General features: G+C 33.8%; 1 protein-coding gene across 1 annotated transcript in view; it reads left to right on the top strand.

The window, feature by feature from the left end:
- LOC149771298 (cadherin-related family member 2-like) overlaps nucleotides 1-26,827 on the top strand; it is an 83,333-nt gene that overhangs the window by 43,641 nt on the left and 12,865 nt on the right. The window contains exons 17-28 of the mRNA XM_089948651.1: nucleotides 5,852-6,104; nucleotides 7,274-7,510; nucleotides 8,921-8,993; nucleotides 11,324-11,760; nucleotides 16,941-17,079; nucleotides 19,400-19,521; nucleotides 19,981-20,238; nucleotides 21,308-21,396; nucleotides 22,588-22,674; nucleotides 24,004-24,072; nucleotides 24,446-24,512; nucleotides 24,810-24,937. Coding sequence (XP_089804777.1) covers nucleotides 5,852-6,104; nucleotides 7,274-7,510; nucleotides 8,921-8,993; nucleotides 11,324-11,760; nucleotides 16,941-17,079; nucleotides 19,400-19,521; nucleotides 19,981-20,238; nucleotides 21,308-21,396; nucleotides 22,588-22,674; nucleotides 24,004-24,072; nucleotides 24,446-24,512; nucleotides 24,810-24,937 — 1,959 coding nt within the window. The remainder of the gene's footprint in view (nucleotides 1-5,851; nucleotides 6,105-7,273; nucleotides 7,511-8,920; nucleotides 8,994-11,323; nucleotides 11,761-16,940; nucleotides 17,080-19,399; nucleotides 19,522-19,980; nucleotides 20,239-21,307; nucleotides 21,397-22,587; nucleotides 22,675-24,003; nucleotides 24,073-24,445; nucleotides 24,513-24,809; nucleotides 24,938-26,827) is intronic.

The following is a 26,827-nucleotide window of genomic DNA, read 5'->3' as shown; positions in this document are numbered from 1 at the left end:
CTGAACATATATATTTTGTCATGCATCTCATACTCTGGCCGTTTTCAAATCGCTTACTCTACAGAACGAATCGGGTATGTTAGCAGAGTCTTCATCTCTTCCTCACATTATATATCATGCAACTATGGTTATAAACAAGTGCTCGATAAACAGACACATGTTATTAATGTATCACACCATTATAAGCATACATATAACTGCTTGGGTCCATAATAAGTAATATAAATTACCTATAAGCACACCATCAACTAAAATTATGCTTTTGTGTGTTTTGACAAATGTCCCTTTTCTGACATTTAAGTGAATAATGTAAGTGTGTGTATGTTAGCGTTAAACGGCACTTTATAACAATAACGGTTATATAATTTCAGTTAAAATGAGGGTTGTAAAATTAAAACGTTGCAGAAAACTTGAGGAAGATAACCCCTTCAAATTCAACGCAAACATGACGTTTTGCAAGATAAAATAAGCCAAGTGTTATTCAAAGTCGGTAACATATATGTAAAATGAAAAATAAAGGTAGAAAGAAACATATAATCCATAAGAAATGGTTAACCTATGTTTTTTAGTGAGGAAAGATGCAAAATGAAGGTACGAAAAGTGAGATAAAATTAGATGTCATTTTACTTCAATCTGATTGGACTAAAATTTTTGCTGAGCTGTATCTCAAAGTTTCGTTTTTCAAAAGACATTTTAGGATAACAGTTACTAAATTTAAATTTAGTTTTTCTCAAAATATCAAAGTAATCAATTTTTTAATTTACAGCGAAGCATGCAAACATATAGAGTAATTACTTTTGTGGCATCAGTAGCTTGCTAAACATGAAAGATTTAAGAATAATGTGCCCCTCTTGCATAAATCCCGGCCATAACTCAGCATACATTTATTTCTCTTACCTATTCGCTGCATTTATTTTGCCGTTCTAAACTTTCCAGTGAGTTAGATGCCAAAATAAATCACATATATACAGTACAGTTCTTTCATTTTGTATAATACATCTTTTGAAAAGGCTGAGCTATAAACAAAACAACGTACTATGGGCCACATATTTGATTTCTGGGCAAGCATAATACTCACTGTGCACTGTAGTCAGAATACATTCCAGAGAAACACTCCATAAAATGTTCATATTATCAAGAATATACATTTTCCTTTCGATTAGTACCATGAATGCCTAAGTCTAAGCCTATGATCACCAGAAAAAGAGGGCAAAAGTACTCTAATAATAGATATCGACTACATTCGTGAGTATGGATCGGGAAGTAAAAACTGTGACCCAAGTCCAATCAAATTTGAAATATCTTTGTTATATTGCATAACGACGATCACAGTTTAGATATCAGGTGGAGAAGGAGTTGCCTCTGCTTCCTAAATACAACGACATCACAAACGCCAGAATACGATGAGATCAAGCTGACATACGTCTGCTAAGACATTCAAACCCGCAATTAGACGAATTGAATCCGTTAATTAATGATGTGGTTCAAACATAATTTCACTGTCCACGCCGAAAGCAGCAATAGAGAAATTCAATCGTTATATGTGCTGTATTATAGTTAATTTGCACATGAGATACAGTTGCTCGTGACAAACTAGGAACGATAATCCCATTTTAATGCAGTACAAGTATGTTAAGGATAGTAAACTCATACCATTAATCTAAAAATAGCTTACAATCCCTATAGTAAGTGCTCCTAACTAATGCGACGGCAATGAATCTAGTCAAAAGGACCTGCTAAAACATTAAACAATAACTTTGTAATCTTCTATTACACTATTATAGTAGGACGTCTGTCAAATGCTAATAGAATGCGTGCCTGTCAATTCTGCGTAGACAATACACTTATTTCAATGCGTGCAACAAATTAAATAATTAGGATTAGTATAGGCAAAAATAAAATAAGGGTCATTTAAACGTTTAAATATTTTTTTTAAAACTACTTATATCTAGAACATTTCGATTAGATTTTGACCTACATCAGAATGGTTCTCTGTTGGTTTTTTTATCAATTTTTTAAGCAGTCTCGTGAGGTATTAGTTTCGAAGAGTGCAGGAGCACATATGTACCAACATGGTGTACTGCTAACAGTAAGCTAGTCATTTGGTGGTTACTTGTCAACATCTGACTGACTGGACAGTAAAGCAAACTATGGCCAATGCTTTCAGTCCGAATACACAATATTGTCGATGAAAGACTATAATTCAAGTATTGTTAGAGTTGATGGTGTTCATTTGTTAGCTGGAACATAGTTGATTATAGTGAAATAACGTAAAGATTGAGATTAGCATACTCTTCTGCAGAACAAACAATCTTCAGCAGTGTTCATTCTTGTAACAGCTGACATGAGCATTTTAGGATACCATTGGTGATCTCTATCAGACTGCTAACTATTTAGCAAACTAGAATGTCAGGTTCCGCATTGCTTTTACAAAACAATGTTGTATCTTAAAAATGAACAACATCATGAGACTCAAATTATTTTGACCAAAGGGAAGAAAACGACAAAGTGAGAAAAATATCACGTTCAGGTAGAATTTAACTCCACAGATTATTTTAGTCAACGCTAAACACATTCATCTTAGATACAATATACCTGGTAGTTGCAACGCTTGTTTTGTTTCATGTTTGTCTCATTCAGACGCAAAAGTCTGCAAACATTAGATCAACACAAATATGATCTGTTGCAGGGTTAATAAAACTTCAAAGAGAACTTAATAGAGGGGGCCTTTCATTAAATATGATGTTTTCAACAACATTGTTTTCCTTCTGAAATAATTAGCAACACAAATTACTGTCATGGCAACAATTATAAAGGGCTATACCCATTTCGATTTGTCATCTCTCGCACATAGCATCAGCTAGTATATCAGGCAAGCTTACTTTGATTGAATCACCAGCTTTTTTAACGTTGGATAACGGACTGTGCCTTGAATACAGCATCAACAATTTGTATCGTTCATCAAAACCCTGTTGTCTAGACAGCACATATACAAATCATAGCTAGCCTGACACAAATGGCTGAACACAAAGTATTGGTTCCTTGAAGCTAATTCTTATACATGCATGTTTAATCCAACCTTAGAATTGGATCTGAATGCTTAAGACGAATGGGATGACAATGTCTGAAACTGAATATTATTATTTTGTAACACATACACAATGTTTGATTTCCGAAGTTGAAGATTGATGTAATATGAACCATGTTATATGTTAAGCAGACCACATCTTTTTAAAGAGAAATGATCTTTGCAACAGGCATCAATATTGATTTCAACGATGAACATCTTCTAAATAACGCAAAGTTTGAATGATCAATCTTATAGGGTTGCGGAGAGGAACCATTAGTGTGGTGATTATTATGTGTGCGAACTGAGAGTATATACATTCTACTGTTTGAATATTTAATGAGTTATGTCTTGTAATTGTTTAAAAACGTATGGTTTTGTTACGTAAACACAACGTACATTGACTGCAGCAATCCTAAATGTGGGGAATACAACCTTGACCTAGTATAAACCTTCAACGACGTCAACACATATATCTGATCCTTAGGAACCAGTAACTCAAAGAATGAATGCTCTTAACGTCCAATTTCTTTAATCTCTGAGCAGAAAATTTGGAATTGTCCCAACAGTCGTGTTTGTCTTTATATGCAATGATAATTGTATCGCTTGTATCAGTGACTTCTCTGCCATTGCCGACCGGCTCATGCAGTTTAAACAATGAATACACACAATTCAAATCATGCTCTTGAAAACCACTATTCCATACGAAACTATTCCCCTCTAAGTTAGAATAAATCACTTCTTCAGATCGAGTCTTGTGTAACAAATTACAATCTTCACTGGGCCATGCCAATCTAATTACCGAAAAGACTGGAGACTATTGTGGATAACGTGATTTAGTGAACATAAAGCTCATAATATTGACCAATCGTAAATATCTCCATTATAACCAGTCAATACGAAAGTCAAACTTGAATATATTGCAAGTGTTCAGTTGTTGTTGTTTTGGTTTTAAAGCCGTTTTGCAGCGCAAGATAGACTTTACATGTAGGACAGTATAACTGGTGGAGGAAGAACCCTGGAAAACCCGGGAAAGAACAACCGACCCACAGGAGGTTACCAGCAGCTTTCGCACATAAATACGTTGGCTGATCTCGAGAATCAAATCCACGTGGACACAGCGGTGATCGATAAACGCAAACACTTTAAACCATTATACCACCTATGGCCCAGCAAATGTTCAGTGAAAATGGGGAAAACTTAAATTACACCTATTATGAGTTAGTCGATTTGTATATAATTTTTAACTTCATAACAGTTATTGAAATGGATTTTACAAAAATGCTCCAATGCCAGATATGAAGAGATAAGACTAATGTGTCCTTTTTTATGATTCATATGTATTCTCTCTTTACATGCATACAAGGAGAAAAGGAAAAATATTGATATAAATTAGAATGACCTATCCGTTGGACTTTCCCGTAAAATATATATATATATATATATATATATATATATATATATATATATATATATATATATATATATATATATATATATATATATATAAATTGGGACTGGCCTCTTAAGGAAAAGGTTATCGTGGTACATGCATCATGAGTGCAAAGCATAACAGAATTACCTCGTTCATGTGAAGCATGTTCCTGCACGTGCACACCGCTATACGTGTTTGTCGACTGATTGCTGCCACAGTGAAAGGTCAAAATAGACAGGTCAAATTTGTAAATCGGTACCACAGTGACAAAAGGTGCATGTATTTCATACTATACACGCGGAGTAGGTTTACACAATCTTCGATAAAAATATTTAATGCTGCGCAAGTGCCCATTTGTCCCCATTTATTTATAAACTTTTTATCCTTATATAATCTTGATCGATACTACAGTTACATGCATTAAACTTAATGTGTAAACAAAACCATGTTGCTATGCGAACAGGTAAACATTTATAAGCTGAGAAATGTTTGTTATCTCAGTGTTGTTTGCGCCTCAGTGTTCTAATTTCGAGGAATCCAAATAGATCGTTAAAATGTATTCGATGCTTTTCTAATTAAAGTTTAGTTGTTTTTTTTTAAAAATTAATGAAATTAAAATGAATTAAATTGACTTAATTTTTTTATGGATATTACTGATTTATCCCGTCGATACTTTACATTGAACTGTATTGAATTCGTTTCCATCTATGAACATCCTAGGCTTAGGTCGTGATACCCCAGGACTTCATGTTTGTCCTGAAGTCCCGAAGGAAAACAAACTGCGTAGACCATTATTGTCACCTCATTATGTATCACGGTACGAATTGATCTTCCATAGCCATCAATTATACTGTTTGGTGAAATAAATATACTTTCTATCCTGCCTCAGCATGCATGTCACTCACTATCATAGAGAGCAATGTTAGATTGATAATTTGACAAGGACAGAACTAGGTACTCCACTGCATTTAAGAGAAATAACACTTCTTGAACTAAACGAGGGTAAGTGCTATTCAGTTACAACAGATGCATTTTTCGTGATGTGCATTGAATGTTTAAACATTACAAAAATTAAAAATATGACTTAGATATGAATGAACATAATATCATATATTCCAAAGGGACTCAACTTTTATAAGCCTGATAGAAGTTACAACACTTAAAAAAGGCATCAGGCACAGCTAGTTTTATTGTTTATTTCCGAATACAATGTTCACTGCCCCTTAAGCCTGGATTTGTACAATTGAAACCGTTATACCATTATGGTACTGTAGATCTCAGCAATTGCTGTTCGCAGGATGGCACGGTTTAGTTATGCACCAGCAAATAAGGAATATTTATTTACTCAGTTTTGTAGTTGATAACAGAACGGGCCAGGTTGTTACAAATTGTGCACCGAAGGATTTAGATAGAGAACAGCAACAGGACATATATCTTAGGGTCACTGCAACAGACGAAGACGGTCGGATGAATCAAACTCAGCTTATTGTTCATCTTTTGGACGTTAACGACAATGCGCCTGTATTTCAACAAAAAAGATACACGGCTATTCTCGACGAGAATTCGACGACTTTCATTAATGAATCATTTTTGATTGTCAAGGTAAACAAAAAATTATATATATATATATATATATATATATATATATATATATATATATATATATATATATATATATATATATATATGCTTACGTATACATGCGCACTCCTTCGCTGTTAACTATTAAAATGGCAATTGAAATTATGAAGGAAAAAGAAGAATATATAGACAACAGTTACCTTTGATTTACACTGGTAATACACACTAATCAACAAAGGAATAAATCAAGTTAATGCTTGAAAAATAACTGCAAATATAACATTGATTTAAAATCGAGTTTTGGCGTCTTTGGTTGTAATCAAACCTTGCAGAACATAATATTTAACTAATTACAGTTTTCTCTGCGAACATCTGCAACTTGTCATCATATCTACTTTTGACTTACAAATAGCTAAACTTCGCATGACAAGTTTTTAATTCTTTCAAATCTTTGTAGTTTTTTAGCAAACCTTCCGAAACTCAAGGTAAGCATTATCGTATTGATTTCCACTCCAAGTGAACGGCTTTGATAATGTTAATCACTCAAAATGAATTTGCGAATCGGAATATACCTCTTTGTGATCAGAATTACATCCATCCAAATGCATACTGGGCTGCTGAATGGATCATCTAATATTTGTAACCAAGGTAAATACTATAGAAACGTCCCAACTTGCTAAATTGGTCGCTTAGGAAACAGTTTTAAATAGCTTACTAATTAATGTAAGATCAAGTTAATTCACTAATAAATAGAAGCATATGAGAGATCACCGTAATTAATAATATTTGGTTATTCTAAGTTTGCTTGGAGTGGAAATGGATAAAGTATGGTTGCAGAGATATATGGTAGGTTGGCTTAAAAATTCAAGAGCATTTGAAAGATATCAATCTTTGTCATGCAAATTTTAGCTATATTGTGCTTCTATTTGGCCAGTTATTGATACAGGTCAACGTCGCAGTGAGTTCTGGTGAAAACTATAATAGATCTATTTCATAAGGAAACATGATGACATTTAAATTTCACCAGCAATAACGATACTAGTGATTATGGTTAAGATGTATTTAGCCATATCAGATCAATTTAGGAATTGTTAATCTTAAGTTACCACACATTTCAATCCGCTTAGGTCGCTTATGCCGACTGCATAGAACAGTCAAATTAATATGCTAGTATGGTATATATTTGCCAGGCAACCGATACTGACAAAGGTAACAATTCAGAAGTGTTATACGAGATTGAAGCTAACAGCAATTTTGACAGAAACTTCACCATCGACAATAAAACGGGAGAAATGAGGCTAGTATCTACGCTTGACTACGAAGCTATAGACGATCAGTGTAATGGAGTGATCAATATTACCGTATATGCTTATAATCACGGAGCAAAGCATTTATCTGGTAATGTTACAGTTACTATTGTAGTTCAGGTAAGTCATATGTCGCTGATATTACATTGAGTTTTTTCTTCGTATCCTGTCAGTAAAACAATATTACAAAAGCAGCACCAACACCGTCGCCAGTATCTATCCTTTGTTTTCTGCTATCCATAATCCAAGATAAATACTGATAAAATAATAACAACTACTAATACCACTGCCTCTCTTTCTAGCACTTGTATGGCATTACTATTCCTACTTTTGTTCTCCATAACAGCAATAAACAGCAACACTGGTAGCATCACTCATTTCCTATAATATTGCTCCTATTACAATAAATTGTCTTCCTTCCAATAATAGGAATAGTACTACTACATATATTAATACTACTTCACCACCACCACAGCATCTACCAGTTAGGTTGCCACTACCTCTTATATTACTGAGAAGAGCAAATCGAGGACCATTACTATAAGTACCACCATTGGAAATTTTAGGAATTATGTTTTATATTGATTATATACAAAATCAAACCATGATTTGTATATTTGACATCTGGTTACTATCTTCTACTTAGATCAATGATCGAAAGGATATATGACCTCAGGTGATCTACTATGTTATTATCTTAATCAGTGATGTTTGGTAAAGCATAGTTCCCATGTTCAGGGACGCTACCCAATCAAACAACGTTATAGCAAAGCAAATGCCTCAGGAGAAGACAATATATACTGTGAAGCGGGAAGTTTTAGTGTTTAGTCTGAGATCAATTTAAAGAGTCCCTTCGATATTTACAATCTTCATTTGTATAAATCATTTAGATCCAGACTCACTCAAATAAAACAAGCCAAAGTTAAAATCCATTTTTCTTTTGAAAAGGGAACCACATAATTTACCTTCCGTGACAATGTGATGTGATGTGATGTGATTTTGATTTTTAATGTAGCTTTAACAATTTTTCAGTCATATCGATACGATGTCTGCAATGTGGCAGTTTATAGTGATGTCTAGCACTGGGGCATCATGCCGCAGACATGCATCTTGATGTCCCACCCAGTCACATTATCCTGACACCAGACCGACCAGTCCTAACACTAACCTCTTAATGCTGAACGCCAAGCGAGGCAGCTGTTAGTACCATTTTTTAAGTCTCTGGTAGGTCTCGGCCGGGGATCGAACCCACGACCTCCCGCATCCGAGGCGGACGCTCTAACCACTATGCCACCGGAGCGGTCCTTCCGTGACAACTACCTTGTACAAATAAAATCATTGTTTGTGTTCCATTTCGCGTGTACTTTTTTCCTAATAAACTTTAACTGTATCATTTGAAATATTTAATGTAATATATCATTTCCTGATTTGAAAATGTTCTTCACATTTGCGAAAATACCTTAGGAATGAATATTTCTTGAGTAAACAAAAGATGTAATGGTGCTAACATTTTCTAATGGTTTTCCCTAGGATGTGAACGATAATGCACCACAATTCAGCAAGAACGGATACATCGGAACTATCAAAGAAAACGCAGTAGAAGGTTTATACATTTTTATTGTAATGTTATCTTTCTCTATTTCACTCCTTTATCTCCCTCTGAAATATTATTTTAGAAATTCCTGACCCAGACGAGCCCAAAATCTCTTTTACAACTCTAGGGTATTAAACTAAGTAACAGAAAGAAGAAAAACCAAAATGTTATGTAAACATTAATAGACGGACCAAAAGACGGGAAGTGCTATCCCTGGATTTCTAGAGAAAAATGCTTGATAATAGTAGGCAGAAATAATATTTTAATATAAATCATACAGGTTAGGTAATTTTTTATTCGTACTCTACAGAGATTCGAACCCAGGTCGACGGGTAAACGGCACACGTTGCCTTTCCTGCACACACGAGCCCATATTCCCTCACGTCTAAGCACACATCACCAAAAAGTGATGTTACTCAATCGGTGTTATATGCACTCGTGTGTAGCAGAGACACTCGCATGACGACCTAGTAATTAATTATCTTGTATCATTCCGGAGTCCTATGAAAGAAGTTAAGGTATATATAATTAATTATAGAGAATTATAAATATGTGTGTGTGTGTGATTTGGATTTTTAACGTAGTTTTAACAATTTTTCAGTCATATCGCTACGATGTCTGCAGTGTGGCAGTTTTATAGTGATATTTAGCACTGGGGCATCATGCCGCAGACATGTAGCATGATGTTCCACCCAGTCACATTATCCTGACACCAGGCAGACCAGTCCGAACACTTGTTGTTGTTGTTCTAGGGTTTAACGCCATTTTTCAGCACAAGATAGGCTATACATGGCGGCCAGTATAACTGGTGGAGGAAGAACCCTGGAAAAGCCAGGGAAGAACCACCGACCCACGAGAAGCTACTGGCAGGCTTTCCCACGTACCCACGCTAGCAGAGCCTTGGACTCGAACCCACGCAGACAGAGGTGAGATGGCAGTGATCCGGAACGGTGAGCGCTTTAGACCACTCGGCCACTCGGGGCCCCGTCCGAACACTAACCTCTTAATCCTGAGCGCCAAGCGAGGCAGCTGTTAGTACCAATTTGTAAGTCTTTGGTATGACTCAGCCGGGGATAGAACGCACGACCTCCCGCATCCGGGGCGGACGCTCTAACCACTAGGCCACCGGAGCGGTGAATTATAAATATACATCAGACAGAACGGAAAGTGCAATCCCATGATTCCTATACAAGTATGCTTGATAATAGTAGGCAGAATTAATATTTTAATACAAATTATACTATCATACAGGTTAGAAAATTTTAATTAGTACTCTACGGAAATTCGAACCCAGGTCGACGGGTAAACGGCATACATTGCCTTACCTGCATACACGAGCCCATATTCCCTGACGACTAAGCACGCATCACCAAATAATGATGTTACTCAATCGGTGTTATATGCACTCGTATGTAGAAAACACTCTCGCATGACGAACAAGTAATTAATTCTCACATATCTATCTACACAGTCATTCCGGATTCCTATGAAAGAAATAAAGTTATAAAGAACTAATTATAGAGAATTATAAATATACACCAGACATAATGGAAAGGGCTATCCCTGGATTCCTATACAATAATTTTTGATAATAGTTATATATAATTCTTCTAAAATAAAGAAGAGAGTTACACCAGCCTGTAATCATTCTGTAATTCTTTTTTTGTGGCTGGTCTACACTCTAAAACGTATTTATATCTCACATACATAAATATGATTCATCCTCCCTTTGGATTGAGAGAAGGCATGGTGACTTAGGAAGTAAAGTATCAAACTCCTAATACAAGGATACAAGATTCGTAGGTTCCGATACCGCCCAGGCCTACCCGGGTTGGCTGCCTCCATTGGTTCTTGCGAAAGGCTCTTAGCCCCAATTTCGTCGGTAAAACAGCTAATAATGTGCAAGCGTGCCATTTAAACCAGCAAAAGAAAATCATCAATTTCATGATCTCACTACTAAGTAACGTGATTTTTGTGCGTAAATTTTTCAACACAAAGTGAAATGAAAATCGACAATGTGACTGAATATTGGCACAGAGATCATGATACGATCCATTCATTTGTACAAAGGCCTTAACAAACCATGGGAACTAATCAGAGCGAGACATCCAAGAAGCAATAAGGTTGTGTGTATGTTTTGTGTGTGTGTGTGTGTGTGTGTGTGTGTGTGTGTGTGTAATTTGGATTGTCAACGTAGCCTTTACAATTTTCAGTCATATCGCTACGATGTCTGCAGTTTGACAGTTTATAGTAAATGTCTAGTAATAAGAGAATGTCTTGATACCTTTAGGAGTAATTTTATTTTAAAATGTATAAGCCCGTGTAATTTTGATTTGTAGGTACATTCGTAGCCGAAGTCAATGCCACTGATGGAGATAAAACCTCAAGAAATAAACAGATAACCTTCGCCGTTGGAAGGTTCGACTCTTTCCAGATCAACAGTTCTACCGGTATTGTATTAGTCCAAACCGGCGCTCATTTTGATAGTGATAAAATAAGTTCGTATAATTTGACAATTTTTGCCATAGACCAGGGTGCGAATCCCTACACTTCGACGACTACATTAAGCATCACCATTGGAGACGTCAACAACAAGCAGCCAGAATTTACCCAAACCAACTGTAGCGCCGATGTCCGTGAGGATAGTACCATCGGAAGCCTAGTGGTGACCTGTGAAGCTAAAGACCCAGATAAAAATGCTTCTTTGCGTTACAGCATAATAAATCTCAAGGGATTGGATAAAAATGACCAGACCGTTCAGGAAGCAATCGTACAGGTAACCGAATGGTTTTATATTATGGGCACCTATATTCCCATACCGTACCATGTATTACGCAAATAATGCTACGAACAGCTTATGTATAGATCTGGCGTGACTTAATGCGTATGGCAGATTGGGGTCTACTCTGTTCTGTTAATTTGAGTTTATGCTCATTTTAGCTCGTGAAACCGAAATTATAAAAGTGATTGACTTTATCTATATAATGAAATGCAAATAAACATTGAAAAATCTAATGTTCAAACACCTCAGTCATCTGCACTTTATCGTGCTTTGCATTGAAGCCGTTTAAAATATCTAGATTTTAATTTTTTTTAAAGAAAATTTCGAAGTCCTCTCTTATAATAGGAATCATGAATTCCTCTTCTAAATGATGTTCCTAATTAAATTACTCTGAAGTGTAAATTCTAAAGCTTTTACCTATAGTGATAACAAAGAATAACGCTTCAGCGTCGGAGTAGATTCACCTATTTGTCACAATCTCGGCATCGCGGGAGAAATGTTCACGCTGCACTTAGATTCTGAGACCTCCTTTCGATGTGCTACTGTTTTATCATTATCATATGCCTTTGAAGTATTAACATCGTGACAAGCCATGCTTCATTTTTATGGACACGCATATAAACATTAGAGTTGGTCTGGTTAACATAAGGCAATGAAATGAAGAGAGGACATCATAATTTTAAAACGCTAGATGAAGCTCCTTTAAAAACATTTTTTGACCGGAAGCTTTTTTCCATTATAATGAGACTCATGTTGTCTAAAATGTTGTGAAATTGTCCAATACCTGAAGCATAATAACTAATAATTCTTTACATTTGCTCTTTATCGTTTAATTTCAGTTTACTAGATTAATATTTGTTCTCAGTTCTAAAGTAACGAGGAAAGATTTGAATCTGTTGTTGTTGTTGTTGTTGTGGGGTTTAACGCCATTTTTAGCACCGACCCACAAGAAGCTACTGGCAAGCTTTCTCACATATCCACACTGGCCGAATCCTAGATTCGAACCCACACAGACAGAGGTGAGATGGCAGTGATCCGTAACGGAGAGCGCTTTAGACCACTCGTCCACTCCGGGCCCCGATTTGAATCTGTATATGATATGTAGTGTCCAAACATGTTCTTCATCCAACCATTTACCTATAACACAAAGAATAAAAGAAGGTTAACAATGAACGTTTTTAAAAGCACACTACAATGAATATATTTTTAACGAAATTAAGTACATTTAACGCTTCAAAAATCTTTTCGCAGATGCCAGGCGTTACTTTGTCCTTTTTTCTCACCTTTGTCGTTATGATCTGAGACTCAGAACTTGACGAAGTGTCATTTAAGCCAATTTTGTATTGTTTTCTGTCCAGCTTTACAAAACATTTCTTTTTGTTTCCTTTTGATCGCTCGTTAGAAGTATCATTGCTCGTAGTCTTATCTTTAAAAATGTACCTTGTATGCAACTTAAGAGTTGTGACTTTGTTTAACCAATTTGACAAGTTGTGACTTTTCTATTATATTTCTCGTTTTAAGCACTTACAAAATTATTACACTTCGTATGAACCTTTTAACTGACTTCATATTGAATATATGGTATAATGGTTTGAAAGGATCCATCTTTTTCTCGTGATATTGTCCAGTCTTTGCCGAGGCAAAGCTTATCGTTTTTTAAATGAGCTTACTCTTTAAAATCGTTGATTACGGAAGAATGGATGCTAACTTTGGCCCCTCCTACACTGGAGGATACCATGACTGAGTGTCAAGCCAAAGAGATAAGATTCCGTCGAATATAATTCGAACCTCGGGATATTTTTCATTCCTTTAATCATGTTAAATGTTTTCGATTTACATCTCGGAATTCTGTTCGAATCCACTTCTGACAGTTCTGACAGTACAATAAATTATACATACTGTACAGTCTGCGGATTTAGAATTAAAATCGAACAGTAACGTCATACACAGGAGAGAGAGAGAGAGAGAGAGAGAGAGAGAGAGAGAGAGAGAGAATTATAAACGATATCAAGAACACGTAGAAAATCGTTTCAAACTGTTAATTGCATACGTAACAAGTTTAAATGTTTCCAGTATTGGTTTTTGTTTTGAAATTATAATTTACTATACAAATGTTCTGAAAAGACATTTCTAATTCAAATGTTTTTTTCTTCAGATTACTATAATCTCGATTGTAAGATGAAACAAACACATTGAACCACGCAGAAATACTGTAAATACTCTATGGCATGTACGACCTTAATTAACCCATTAGGTAGTAATGTCAGCTATTATCTTGACCGCTTTATGTTACGGCAACTTAAGAAGTGTCTTTTACTTGCGTATATAATTATAAACCAGAGGGCCTTTCTTGGGATTTGACTTAAATATTTTTCAAACTTTGGTTTAATTTTGAATCGTTTGGTAACGGACTTCGTAGTATGTGTGTTATCTAGGAAATTTGTGTTACTGAAGTAAATATTTCAGACCATGATTGGTAGCTAAAAATTATCTGGAAAAAAAAAACAACCTGTAATTGTAAGTATATAATTCCATGTGCATTTGCATGTCATTTATTAAGTGTATTGCATGGACAAGCACTAGTCACTGGTAAGGTGATCGGCTGATGTGTTGCTATTAACTTCAGTGTACGGCAATAATACTAAACTGATACTCCGACCAAGAAATCAGCTGATGGTATGTTCTAAGTGTAGCTAAAGCTTTCAATGTTAACAGTCCATATAATTACAAGAAAGAAACAATGCTATGTATGTTATATCTAGATATAATATTCCGGGTAATTGCCTATTTCCTATACAGCGTATTCGGTATATTATGACTTCCGGAACTGATCTAATTACTTCTTTATGACGCTCTTCAAATTAATGAAGATTTTATATGGTTTAAAATGACCGACTACGTTATTTCCCTTGAGTAGGTCTCTGTTATCTGTGATGTCATTCTAGAAAATACTGACCGGCAACCCACGGTCATATCTTGTGAAAATAACGAATTGTGTATAGTATACTGTCGCACCTTGTAATAAAAACATAAGATTGGTATTGTTTTCATGTTTGTAAATGCTGAAAAGGGGATATCGATATTTTGAATCGTTTGGAAACGGACTTCCTAGCATGTGTTTTATCTAGGAAATTTATGTTACTGAAGTAAATATGTCAGACATCGATAGGTAGCTAAAAATCATTTGGAAAAGAAACCTGTAATTGTAAGTGTATAATTCCATGTGCATTTGCATGCCATTTATTAATTGTATTGCATGGACAAGCACTAGTCACTGGTAAGGTGATCGGCTTATGTGTTGCTATTAACTTCAGTATACGGCAATAATACTAAACCGATACTACGACTAAGAAATCTGGTGGTGGCATGCGCTACGTGTAACTAACATTTTCAAGGTCAACATTCCGTATATTTACAATTAAGAAACAATATTATGTATATTACATATAAATATAATATTCCGGGTAATTACCTATTTCATATACAGCATTCCGTATATTTACAATTAAGAAACAATATTATGTATATTACATATAAATATAATATTCCGGGTAATTACCTATTTCATATACAGCGTTTTTGGTATAGAATGACTTCCAGAACTGATCTAATTACTTCTTTATGACGCTCTTCAAATTAATGACGATTTTATATGGTTTAAAATGACCTACTGCTTTATTTCCCTTGAGTAGGTCTCAGTTATCTGTGTTGTCATTCTAGAGCAAACCGACAGGCAACTCACGCAAAAGTGTGTTGATTGAACGGTCACATCGTGTAAAACATCGAATTTTGTGTAGTATAGAGTCGGAACTTGTAATCAAAACTCTAATATTGGTATTGTGTTCATGTTTGTAAAGGGGATATCGATATTTCCTTCTGAATATATATATATATATATATATATATATATATATATATATATATATATATATATATATATATATATATATATATATATATATATATATATATATAGAGAGAGAGAGAGAGAGAGAGAGAGAGAGAGAGAGAGGAAAAATTAACTTACCCAAATTTGAAATGCAGAAACATATTTTCATTAAAGCTTTGCTTGATATTTTTTGGAAAATTGAAAATTTAGGATAGAGACATAAGACAAGAATATTCAAATAAAACGTAGCGAAATATTATGTAAGGAGAAATGATTCCATTTAAAAGGAACGGGGTCCCCCGTTTGCTATTTCAAACAACTGCAGTTTATTGCTGTTTTTAATAACGTTACTTGAAGTACGTGATTCCTCTTGTATAATGTAATGGTCAGAAAATAAGCTGAGATCGGTCTTCTGGGTGTGAAAGCAAAATTCTTACCGATACTTGTCATATTTGTTTTGTGTGTTTATTTTTTCTTGATGTGTTTTTTTGATATGTTGATAACTATCTTGACAATGTGTATATCATAAGTATTTTCAGTTTCGTATATTACTATTAATTTCACAGTCTCTAAATCACAACCCCTACGTTTTTGCGAGATATTTGATTTAGCAATTTGTCACCTCATACAAATCAATGGTAGGTATTATTTGCGTCAACGATTGCCATCAATGGATATACTTTTAAACGTACTGTATCGTAAACAAAGCAATATAAATTTATAATAACAAGGAATATCTTTGTTCCTCAAATATTGAGAGTCGATGGAAGGTATAACCAGAAATCTCCTTATTTGACTTTTAATGATCACTTGCATCATTTTCATTTTCACAGAAACAAGTAAATTACTGTGCATGAATAGTCTATTTTGTTACTGAATTGTATGTCTAAATAGTAATTTTAGTTTATAAAGGATTCGATTTTAGTCGTAGGCAACCCAGTTCGTGCCGTTTGAGTGCAGAGAGAAGTTTAGTAAATACAACACCATATAAGAATTGTAATAAATGTTATAATGAATACGAATATAGATGTTTTATATGTGATATCACTTCATTAATCTTTAAATTAATATTTCGCGCCAAATATGATGCTAAACTCATAACGTGACAATTATGAATTGCCAATCATAGAGGCTCAACACACACACACACACACACACACACACACATATATATATATATATATATATATATATATATATATATATATATATATATATATATATATATATATATATATATATATATATATATATATATATATATATATATATATATATATTTCAGTTATATATAAGAATTAATGAAAAGGATGGAAAATTATATGTGAACTCTACACTTGATCATGAGACGGTGTCAAAGCTTGAGGTGACTATTTTCGTAAATGATACCGGGGCAGAGGATAATGCGCCTCAGACTGCAACAGGTGAGTACGTGACACATCCTTAAAATAATGATAGAGCGCTAAGAATTGTGCTCTTTTATTAAAAAATATAATGATGAGCATAAAGGACTTAGAAACATCCTAAGAAAATTTGGAAGAATGTTTATTGTTTCAGTTTCTTTGCTTACAAGCTGATTGAAAGAATTATGACGGATATATTCCTTATGTGCACCTATACAACTTTTAACTTGCAAATATCAGTGACATTTTTATATCTATTTATGAATACGTCTGCCTCTAAAACCATCGAAATGTCAACGAAAGCTGTTGAAGGTTATTTACTAGAATATACAAACATTTTAAGGCATGCTGCTTAAGACAGCAACGGAACAGTGAGTTAAAGGAATGAGATCATAGACAATGGAATTCATTCGAAAAGTGTCGTTGCATAAGATATTTTTGGGGCTATGTTACCGAAAATAACTTTCCATATAATTTAGCACATCGTCTAATGCTGTTCTTAATTTATTCTAACTTTAGCTTTCTAAATTCATTAACACATGTATAATATATGTAGTTTTTGCAGCGCAAACACACACACATACACACACACATATACATACATACATATATATATATATATATATATATATATATATATATATATATATATATATATATATATATATATATATATATATATATATATATAAGTATTCAATTAAATCTTAGCCATTTTCTTATTGTCGGGTGTATAAATACTGAGCATGTAACATATCTGTGATATTTCTATCTGTGGAAAAAGACAAAAGATATGGACGTGATTTTATGGAACGTTTTATTAGCATTATTTTGTATTTCCTTTATCTACTTTCATGTGGAAAATAGAATACGATAGTGATCGACCATAATAACCTTCCGATTTGATCTTCCAGTGCAATATTCATAAGGACTGGTCCTCTCTTGATAAAAGTTTTGTAGTGAATACATTTTATGTGGAAAGTTTAGTAAAATATTTTCCATCTAATAAACCATCTGCAGTGTTCATGCACACATCTATTTATAATTGTCGAAACTTTCCAGCGAAAGGTCAGAATAGACATGTCATGACGGTTCGATCGATAATGCTACACTGAGTGAAGTACATAAACATTTATCTGACATAGTAGGCGTAGGTAAAGAAACACGCTGAATGAACTCCTAATTGACGAGCACATGATGCATCCCCAACTGCTTAATAATATATATATTCATTATTCTTATAATCTCTGTTGTGATTATCACTTTAGGTATTCAAACTAATGTATAAAACACATTAAAACGTAATATGAAAACTAGTAGATACTTTTCAGTTACTAATTTAAAATTAATTTCTGTCTCAATTTTTTATTTCGCAGCATTTTAGTGATCCATTGGCTGTTAAAATGTATTCTGTACTTTTCTATTGTTTTCTTCCACCGTTTCTTTCAAATGCTGTATATTGTAATACGTATGATATTCGTATGATGGCGTAATATTAATAGCCGGATACTGAGATCCTTGCCCAAGCAGGCCTGTCTAGTATTCACATCATCCTGATATTACAATCAATGTGCAGGACATGTAGATCGCATGCCAGACCACCGGCTTGCGATAATACTCTTTTATGGCGAGCTAGAATACGGAATCCGCTCCAAAGGAGGCCAGATGAAACGCTACAAAGACACTTGAAGAAGTCATTGAAGGATTATATCATAGACACTGACACGTGGGAGCAGACTGCTCAGGAGAGGCGCGTAGGGTTCTCCTCTATCGGAAAATGCGCTGCAGCTTGCGAGGTCAACAGAACAGCTGCAGCAGGACAACGGAGGCAGGCCAGGAAGGTCCGAACCAGTGACCATCCCTTGTTCACACTGCCACAGTACATTCAGGGCGCACATCGTCCTCTTCAACCACATGCGCACCCACAGATCCCCCTCAAGCAATATTTGACTAAAATGGTTCTCGTCGTCTCCTGTGACCGATGACGGAAATGCTTGCTGCGGGGACACTGAAACTAGCGGAACAAATTAACATATTTAAAAAAACTTAAAGAAAATGTTATTACTTGTTTTCTTTCTTAATAAACGTGGACGTTTGTTATTTTAAATTTGTAATAATATTAAAACTTCACAATATTTTAATATTTTAATCACGTGCTGATTGATAAACTGAAAATGTCCTGCTTCTGTTACCAAAATGTACATCGATTACCTCTGTCTCTTATGTAACATTATATTTAATTTTGCATCTGTTTTTCTGCTATGAAAGATCTAGGGTTCAAAGTATTATGTTCATTTTAAATGCCATGACAATAAACTTATAATATTTACCATGGACACAGCGACTGTCACCATTACGGTGTTAGATGTAGATGACAACCGTCCGCAATTTAAACAAGGAAGCGACTTAAGAGTTGGAATGAGAAGAAATATAGAGCAAGGAAAAGAGATATTTGAGCTGAAGGTCTCTCTCTCTCTCTCTCTTTCTCTCTCTCTCGATCTATCTCTCTCTCTTTTCTTAAAACTGCACAAACATTAAATTATTTTTATTTCTGCATATAGTTTCAGTTCGACTATATTATTTGTTTCTCTTCTCAGAGGACACGTAGAACACATTATTTTCGCATAAGTAATACAAGAACGTGACTTGCAGTAACATGATTGTATGTGATAATATAAACTTTTGTTTGGCTGGCGAAAAGATGTAGCAACAACGTTCTGTGTTTTACTCTGTGCAATTTTTGCATAGGAACTTTTTATTTTTGGACACATTCTTTATTGTATGTTTTTATTGGGAAATTTTCATGGAAAAAGAGATATAAATCGTTCATGATTAGATATCATCATTTTAATTTGACGTAAAATTAATACATTTACTATATAATTGATGTATATTATTTTCCTCTACTGACCTTTTCAACAGAAGTATGTCACTGATGATGATTCACCAAAGAATGCTATCGACAAGTGGGAATTCGAAATGTTTACATTTCAAATAACAACAGATCTGGAGAAAAGTTTAAGTGGCCAAAAGAGGGGAGGTCGTTGCAACAATCCAGTATGCGTCACCCGGAATGGAACGATTGTAAACAATATGTATTACACTCAAGACAATTCTGGGTTCTTCAACGTTACCGTTCTTGTGAAAGATGATGCTGGAAATGACACGGCTTATATCTTAGTATGCAGTAAACTGTGTATAGACCTGTGTATTCTCTTCCTCCACTCACATGTGCCTAACGATTCTGTCATGAAGAATATGATTACGTTCTCTCATTTTTGTATCTATGAGTAATAAGCTAGTAATTTTATGTCTATACTGCTCTCTACAGGCAATTGAACGATTAACCATGATAAATTATAAATTTAACCTAAATTTACTCTTGGAAGAGATCTATGCCAAATCTATTTTTAATCGGCACTCTGCTATTTAAATTACAATGTGTCTAATTTTACAAACATATATCTATTTATCTGAAGTTAAGTAACACTAAATTTCACTTTTGTTTATTTTAAATTTATCCAATGACAGAACATGTTCAGATATTCCTTGCCAACCTGGTTGTTATTCAACATGATGCTGTTAAACATATTTGATATTGGAATGGTATTTTCTTGGTATATATATTTAATTTATATTGTGTTCCTAATCGTCTTCCGTGATTGAGGTACGGTTATAGCCTACCTAACTTTTATCATATTTTAGAAGATGTTTACTTCAAATGAGTTCAAAGACTAAACTTATTTACGAATTTAGAATGATCCGTGAGCGATTGTTTTACAAGTTAGTGTAGTTTCCTAGAAAAAGAACTATAAGTGACAGTCTGTATATACAGGATGAGGTAAACGCTTATTCATTCCTATTTAAGTTAAATCGTTGGAAACATATACTGTTGTGTTCATATACAATTTGAGAGGAATCGTGTGTTTCAATTATTCATTGGAATTACAAAGTGCATATTGTCATTTTGGACTGCAACACTACTTCTGATTATTGTGACTTCATTTGAGACATTTCTGATTCTACCATCTTTGAGAAATCAAAAATATTGGTACATCAACACACTGAAGATTATTGGGATTCATTCAGAACATTCTAAAATTTGGACTTGTGATACAACATTTAGGGTTATTTGGGATTTTATTCACAATAATGAAAGTTACTCTTATTTTTTCACTTTGTAACTTAGAGGAATACATTATCGCTCCTAACTAATTACATGTAATATAACCTAATATTCTTTTCATAGATATTTTTGATTGCTGATTCACAAGTTTTGAAAATGACGCTCCAAGGAAGTCGAACCAATGTAGCTATGATAAAGGATGACATTTTAAGGTGAAATATTTTAAGATGGTACATAGATTCTGAATAGCCAGGATTAATTTATTTAATTGTACTTAACATAATTTTGATGAGGGAAAAAATTTAGATTGAGACTGTTGTATCATAATCATTTATGTAACATTTACGAGATATGATAGTTTGCTTGAATTTAATGTTTCGTGCTGGTCAATATTACTCGCATTTCTGTGTGAAAATATTCAAGAAGTAACATAAAGCTCAGGATTGGTTGATAATAAAAGATAGATTTTAGTAAAAGGAATCTTTTGAGAGCCTATCCTAGTTGTAGCTGAAAAAATAGAGACATTGTTTTCTTTATGGAATTACAGTCATTAAACAGTCTTCAATTTGAAACCTCGTTACTGAAATTAGCACCCAAATTTTTGGTGCGGAATTGAAAGCACATGTTTCAAAAATATGTAGGTCCGAAAATGCAGCGGCTCACATCCTTTTCTCTACACAGAAGCTGTCGTCAAGGATGCATCGATCCTGTTAAATATAGGCTTAAAGTTATATAGTGTTTCTTATTATGGTGTTTGTATAGGTTTACTATGGGAGCTGAATCAGTACGGTGAGTCCTTCAGATTTAAATATTTTGAAACAAAAGTTGACTGATTAATGGCACTCATTTGACTTGCCATGCATTGCGAACGAAAACTTTCTCAGCTTCGCCAAGCCAGCTTGTGTCATGTTTACACAGTTCAAGTTCATGTTTCCGCAAAATCGACGTTAAGTAAGAGGAGCCTCTGATATCTGTCAATTTAGTATCTGAATCCCCACGCATATCAGCGGGAATGTATGTATGTTAAGAGTCTAACAATATAGTTCCTGACAGACATGTGGCCCATTATGTATTGTGTTGTGATGACCTCCTAACGTCAATCTAATATATATCTTATTTGTAATCTTAAATAAGTAAACTCTTTCATAAAAATGTTAACATGCGTATTACAAAACGTAAAATCACCCATGCTTGTTTAGGCAATTTTATTGTCAAATTTTCAGTATTACACGTGCGTGCTTTTAGCACGTTGTCAAGCTCTTTAGTTGAGGAGGTCAGTAAATCTTTCACGTAGTACACAATCCCATAATGCCTACATAGACGTGATCGGTTTTGAAAACATCGGAACTAATGAAGAATTTAAAATGACTACAGTGACATTAACTCATATAAACATTTTGCAGCGATTGTACCAATGTGACGGGCTTACTATTTATGTATGATAGCATTGCGGATCACAAAGCTGACGATGGGACAGTGGATACATCGAAGTAAGTATGTGCTGACTTTTCTTATCGTTAATTCTATCTGTTTCATTGTGCATAAAACAAATATCACTGTGCATAATGTTCAACTGTGAGTTTCTATTTATTAAAAAACAGCTTTATTAGAAACGAAAGACTTCATATTTAAATACGGAGTTGGTAGAAAAATACATATATATGTCCCGAGGCTATTAGTTTAGAATTAATGAAAACGGAAAGCCAACTGATTTAATCGGTTCTAAAATTATGTAATTTAAATACAGGTCGATATTAATCTGTAAAATAGGTATTACATTATACTGAGTTAATTACCCTGAAATTAATAAGACGATTTATTGAACACTGTACATTATACCACAGATGTTTATATTCGCCAGTAGATGCAAAATTTTAAATTTGATATCATATTTAAAAGAGAAAGAATAACTCCGTGATTAATATGGTTTATTCATAGGTTAATCCCTGAGCTCAAGTTGTTAGTTTTTGAGGACTATAAATTACATGTGTTTGATAACGACATTTATTAATCTCGGTTATTTTTTTTCACTATTAATGTTATTAGTATTACTTTCGAAGAATCTGTCTCTAGCATCTACTCAATGGCTTATAGTTTACTTTCTATTAATTTGGCGACAGGATATATGGAAATATTCATATATATTTCATACTTCGTTTACAATTTATTATAGAGACCATCTTTTTATATTTTGTTCGCCTGTTTTGGAAAGAAATTTGAGTGGTTAATATTGATTATGTGTACTTTGTTTTGTATATCTACATTAAATACCTCATTATGACATAGCAGCTCTGCTCATAGCAGTGTCAGAGAGTACACTAGTGCTTTCTCATTAACTTGTTTTAAACATAGTCAAAAATTTGCCTTTTGCTTTGTAATGTTGTATGTTTCCGATCATCTATTAGGACGGTCTCACTAGAACCATGGACTTGTTTCAGTTGCAATGATCAATTTGTTAACAATAATCAAATCATAATTGGTTAGATGAATTTGAATATATTCACTCAAATATGACGCCATAATCTGTCAATGGCTATACAGTATATTTCACTTTCATCTATAAATCTATCTTATACATCTTAAAATGGAAAGCACAAGTTGGTGGTCTCATGCACTGCTCATGTGGCTGTATGGCTTCAAAGAAATATGAAATACGACTGATACTCTGTTGTAATACCTAGATCTGTTAAAGTTGACGTGATCGAAACTAATTTTTTTTTATCTATAATAAGATTTTATGTTTTAAAATATTTAATTCATGAAATGTGCTCTACCGAATCATTATTGTAATCTTGTCCCTTACTTATATTACATTTCAGAACCGATCTGTTTTTTCACATCCAGGATCACGAAAACAACAAAGTATTGTCAGCCGAGGAAGCAAAGAGGTATAATTAAATGACAATCCTTCGGAATTCTATTAAGATCGCAGTAAAGAAAGAAGTTCGGATTTAATAGTCTGCATCAAACAACACACACATCTGAATTGTCTGTTTTACTTATAACCAATGGTTATATTTTGTATGTACATCCCTTACTCTGTTGTGTATCAGTTCATGTAAATCACACATATAATTCATATGAGATATTTACATCAAAACCCAAGAGTAACATATCAATACGAATGAGCAAAACGTGACCTGTTGAGTGAAGTATTCAATTACAAAATAAAAGACTAGCCCATTTTCTTCATGCATCTGTATATGATGTTAATAAAACAGAGCGTTGAATGGAAAATGAACGATACTTTTCTTTTGGCAGATTGCTCGATGAGTATGCTGACAGACTGTACTATGCCAGAATGAAACACAGCATAGTTAGCATCGAAGTAAGTACACAAACATGTTTTCACAATGTATGTTTTTCTGAAACCTCTAAAGATAAAATGTAACAATATAAAACTGTATTTATTGTTGCAGTTTACGGAGGACAGTTTCTAACGATCATCCACTTCTTTCGTCTCCCGATTACCACTACTTAATTGGTTGGTTCTTGACGTATTTTTATGAGAGTCCTATTTAGTAATAATAATAATAATAATACGTCTACTGAGTATTAAATTAGATAACTGAGACTGTTACAGCTAAACAACTTTAAAATATTATTCTTTATTTTTTATTAACAGTCAAGCCTGAAGTCTGAAAATACAGAGAATGAATCATCTAAAACAATATATGTCATGGCTGCAGTGATTGCCCTTTTGACTTTGGTAGTCCTCATCGTGGGATATATGTTCTTTTCCAGCTCTGGCAGGTCATTCACATAGCTTCTGGAATCTTACTTGATTAGAAATATAAAATCGATCCTCATATCTTCAGTTATACTTTTATAAAGTATCTCTAACACATTTACTTTCATTCTTAGTTACTTTTAAAGGTTAGCAATCTGGAACAAGAGAAATCTGTGCATTATTTTCTCCGTATACTGAACTTCAAAATATGTCAAATAACATCGATTTCATTTTTGTAAGAGTGTTTTTCTTCAGCAATCATTATCACTTATATTCTTTCATTTTAAAATGCATTGTAAAATATTTAGTTTTATATGGTGATCATATAAATCCTCAGAGAACCAATTATCTCAATCACATGCTTCTGGAAGAGGTACATGAAGTAAGTACTCTGCATCAAAAGGTTCTCTCATCATTTTTTCATTCTGCTAATGTCTTGTCCAAGCCATATTAGAGCACTGTTGTGGTTTCAGAGCAAACAATCACTTGAAATTCAATAATTTGAAGAAAATAAAACTCATCCCAAACTTGACACAACATAAAACAGCTTGCCGTCTCAACTTTTAAGGCACGGCTGATATAATTCTTATCATGACATAAGTTATAAGACTAACTAAAACGCAAAACATTCCCAGATGGGGGTCAAGAGTTCATCCTGTGGAAAAATAGAAGTTTGTTTACCAATTAACACATGCTTGATGTCACGTAGTCTAGGCATGGCCTTGAATCAACTTAATGATTTTTACTGAGACAGATAAAAAAAATTAAAATAGTTATTTGCTTAAAATGTCACTGATTTTGAAACTAGGTCAGCAGCTAGATACAATGTTACTATTTATCGAAAATAAAAAAAATCAAAAAAAAATCAGGTCAGACAGGACTCAACTCTGTTCTGGATCATATCAAATCAAGTAAACAATGTTACATTAAAATAACATATAAGGAAATAACAAAATAAAACTAACAAACTATGAAATTAATATACATAACACCTCCCCCTTAAAAGAAAAGAAAGACTTATATAATAAGGCTTTTTTAAACCAAAGGTCAATTATACATATGGTTTATATAAAAAGCAATGTCACAAAAAGAAACGTATGATTGACATATAGTATACATGAAATCATACAGATCTATAAATGGGAAAGTGCAACTGCTATTAAATTATCTTTTCGCTTGATGTGCTTGATGTCAATATTAAATTTCTGAAATAACAAACTCCATCTTAATAATCTCTAACATTTGTTTTTCATTTTCATCTTGCTGAAACAAGGAAGAGGGTTGTAATCACTAAATACAATAATCGGAGAAGGAGATGAACTAATGTAAACTTCAAAGTGTTGTAATTCCAATACAAACCAAACATTCCTTCTCGATTGTATAATAAATTGTTTGGTGATTGTTTATTATCTTAGAACAAATAGTACACTGGATGATCAACATCATTTTTATCTTCTTGAATCAATACTGCTCCAACCCCAACATCACTTATATCGACAGACAGTTTAAATGACAGGCTGAAATTTGGATCTGTATGAACTGGTACACTCTTACGTTTAGTCCTTAACTTATCAAAAACCACCTGACATTTTTCAGACCAATGAAACCTGGTTCTCGTGCTCAAAAAAATATGTCAGGGATTCAGCAATTGTGGAAAAATTGAACAAAATTTCCGATGGTATCCAGACATACCTAACAATTTCATCAGTTGCTTTTCTGATAGGCGAAGGGAATTCAGAAATAGCCTTGACCTTAACAATTATAGGTTTAACTTTCCCATGTCCCACGACATGTCCTAGGTATGTAACATAAGCTAGAAACTCACTTTTGGATAGATTAATTGTCAAAATTGTATAAGTGAGGTTGTAAAAGAATTTCCGAATTGTCGGTAAATGTTCTTTCTAGGTGTCTTT

The sequence above is a fragment of the Sinohyriopsis cumingii genome, unplaced genomic scaffold, assembly GCF_028554795.1.
Source record: "Sinohyriopsis cumingii isolate HCF-2022 unplaced genomic scaffold, ASM2855479v2 utg001976l, whole genome shotgun sequence".
NCBI lineage: Eukaryota > Metazoa > Mollusca > Bivalvia > Unionida > Unionidae > Sinohyriopsis > Sinohyriopsis cumingii.
Note: the sequence above shows the minus strand (reverse complement) of the source record. Positions and strands in the feature narration are given on the sequence as shown.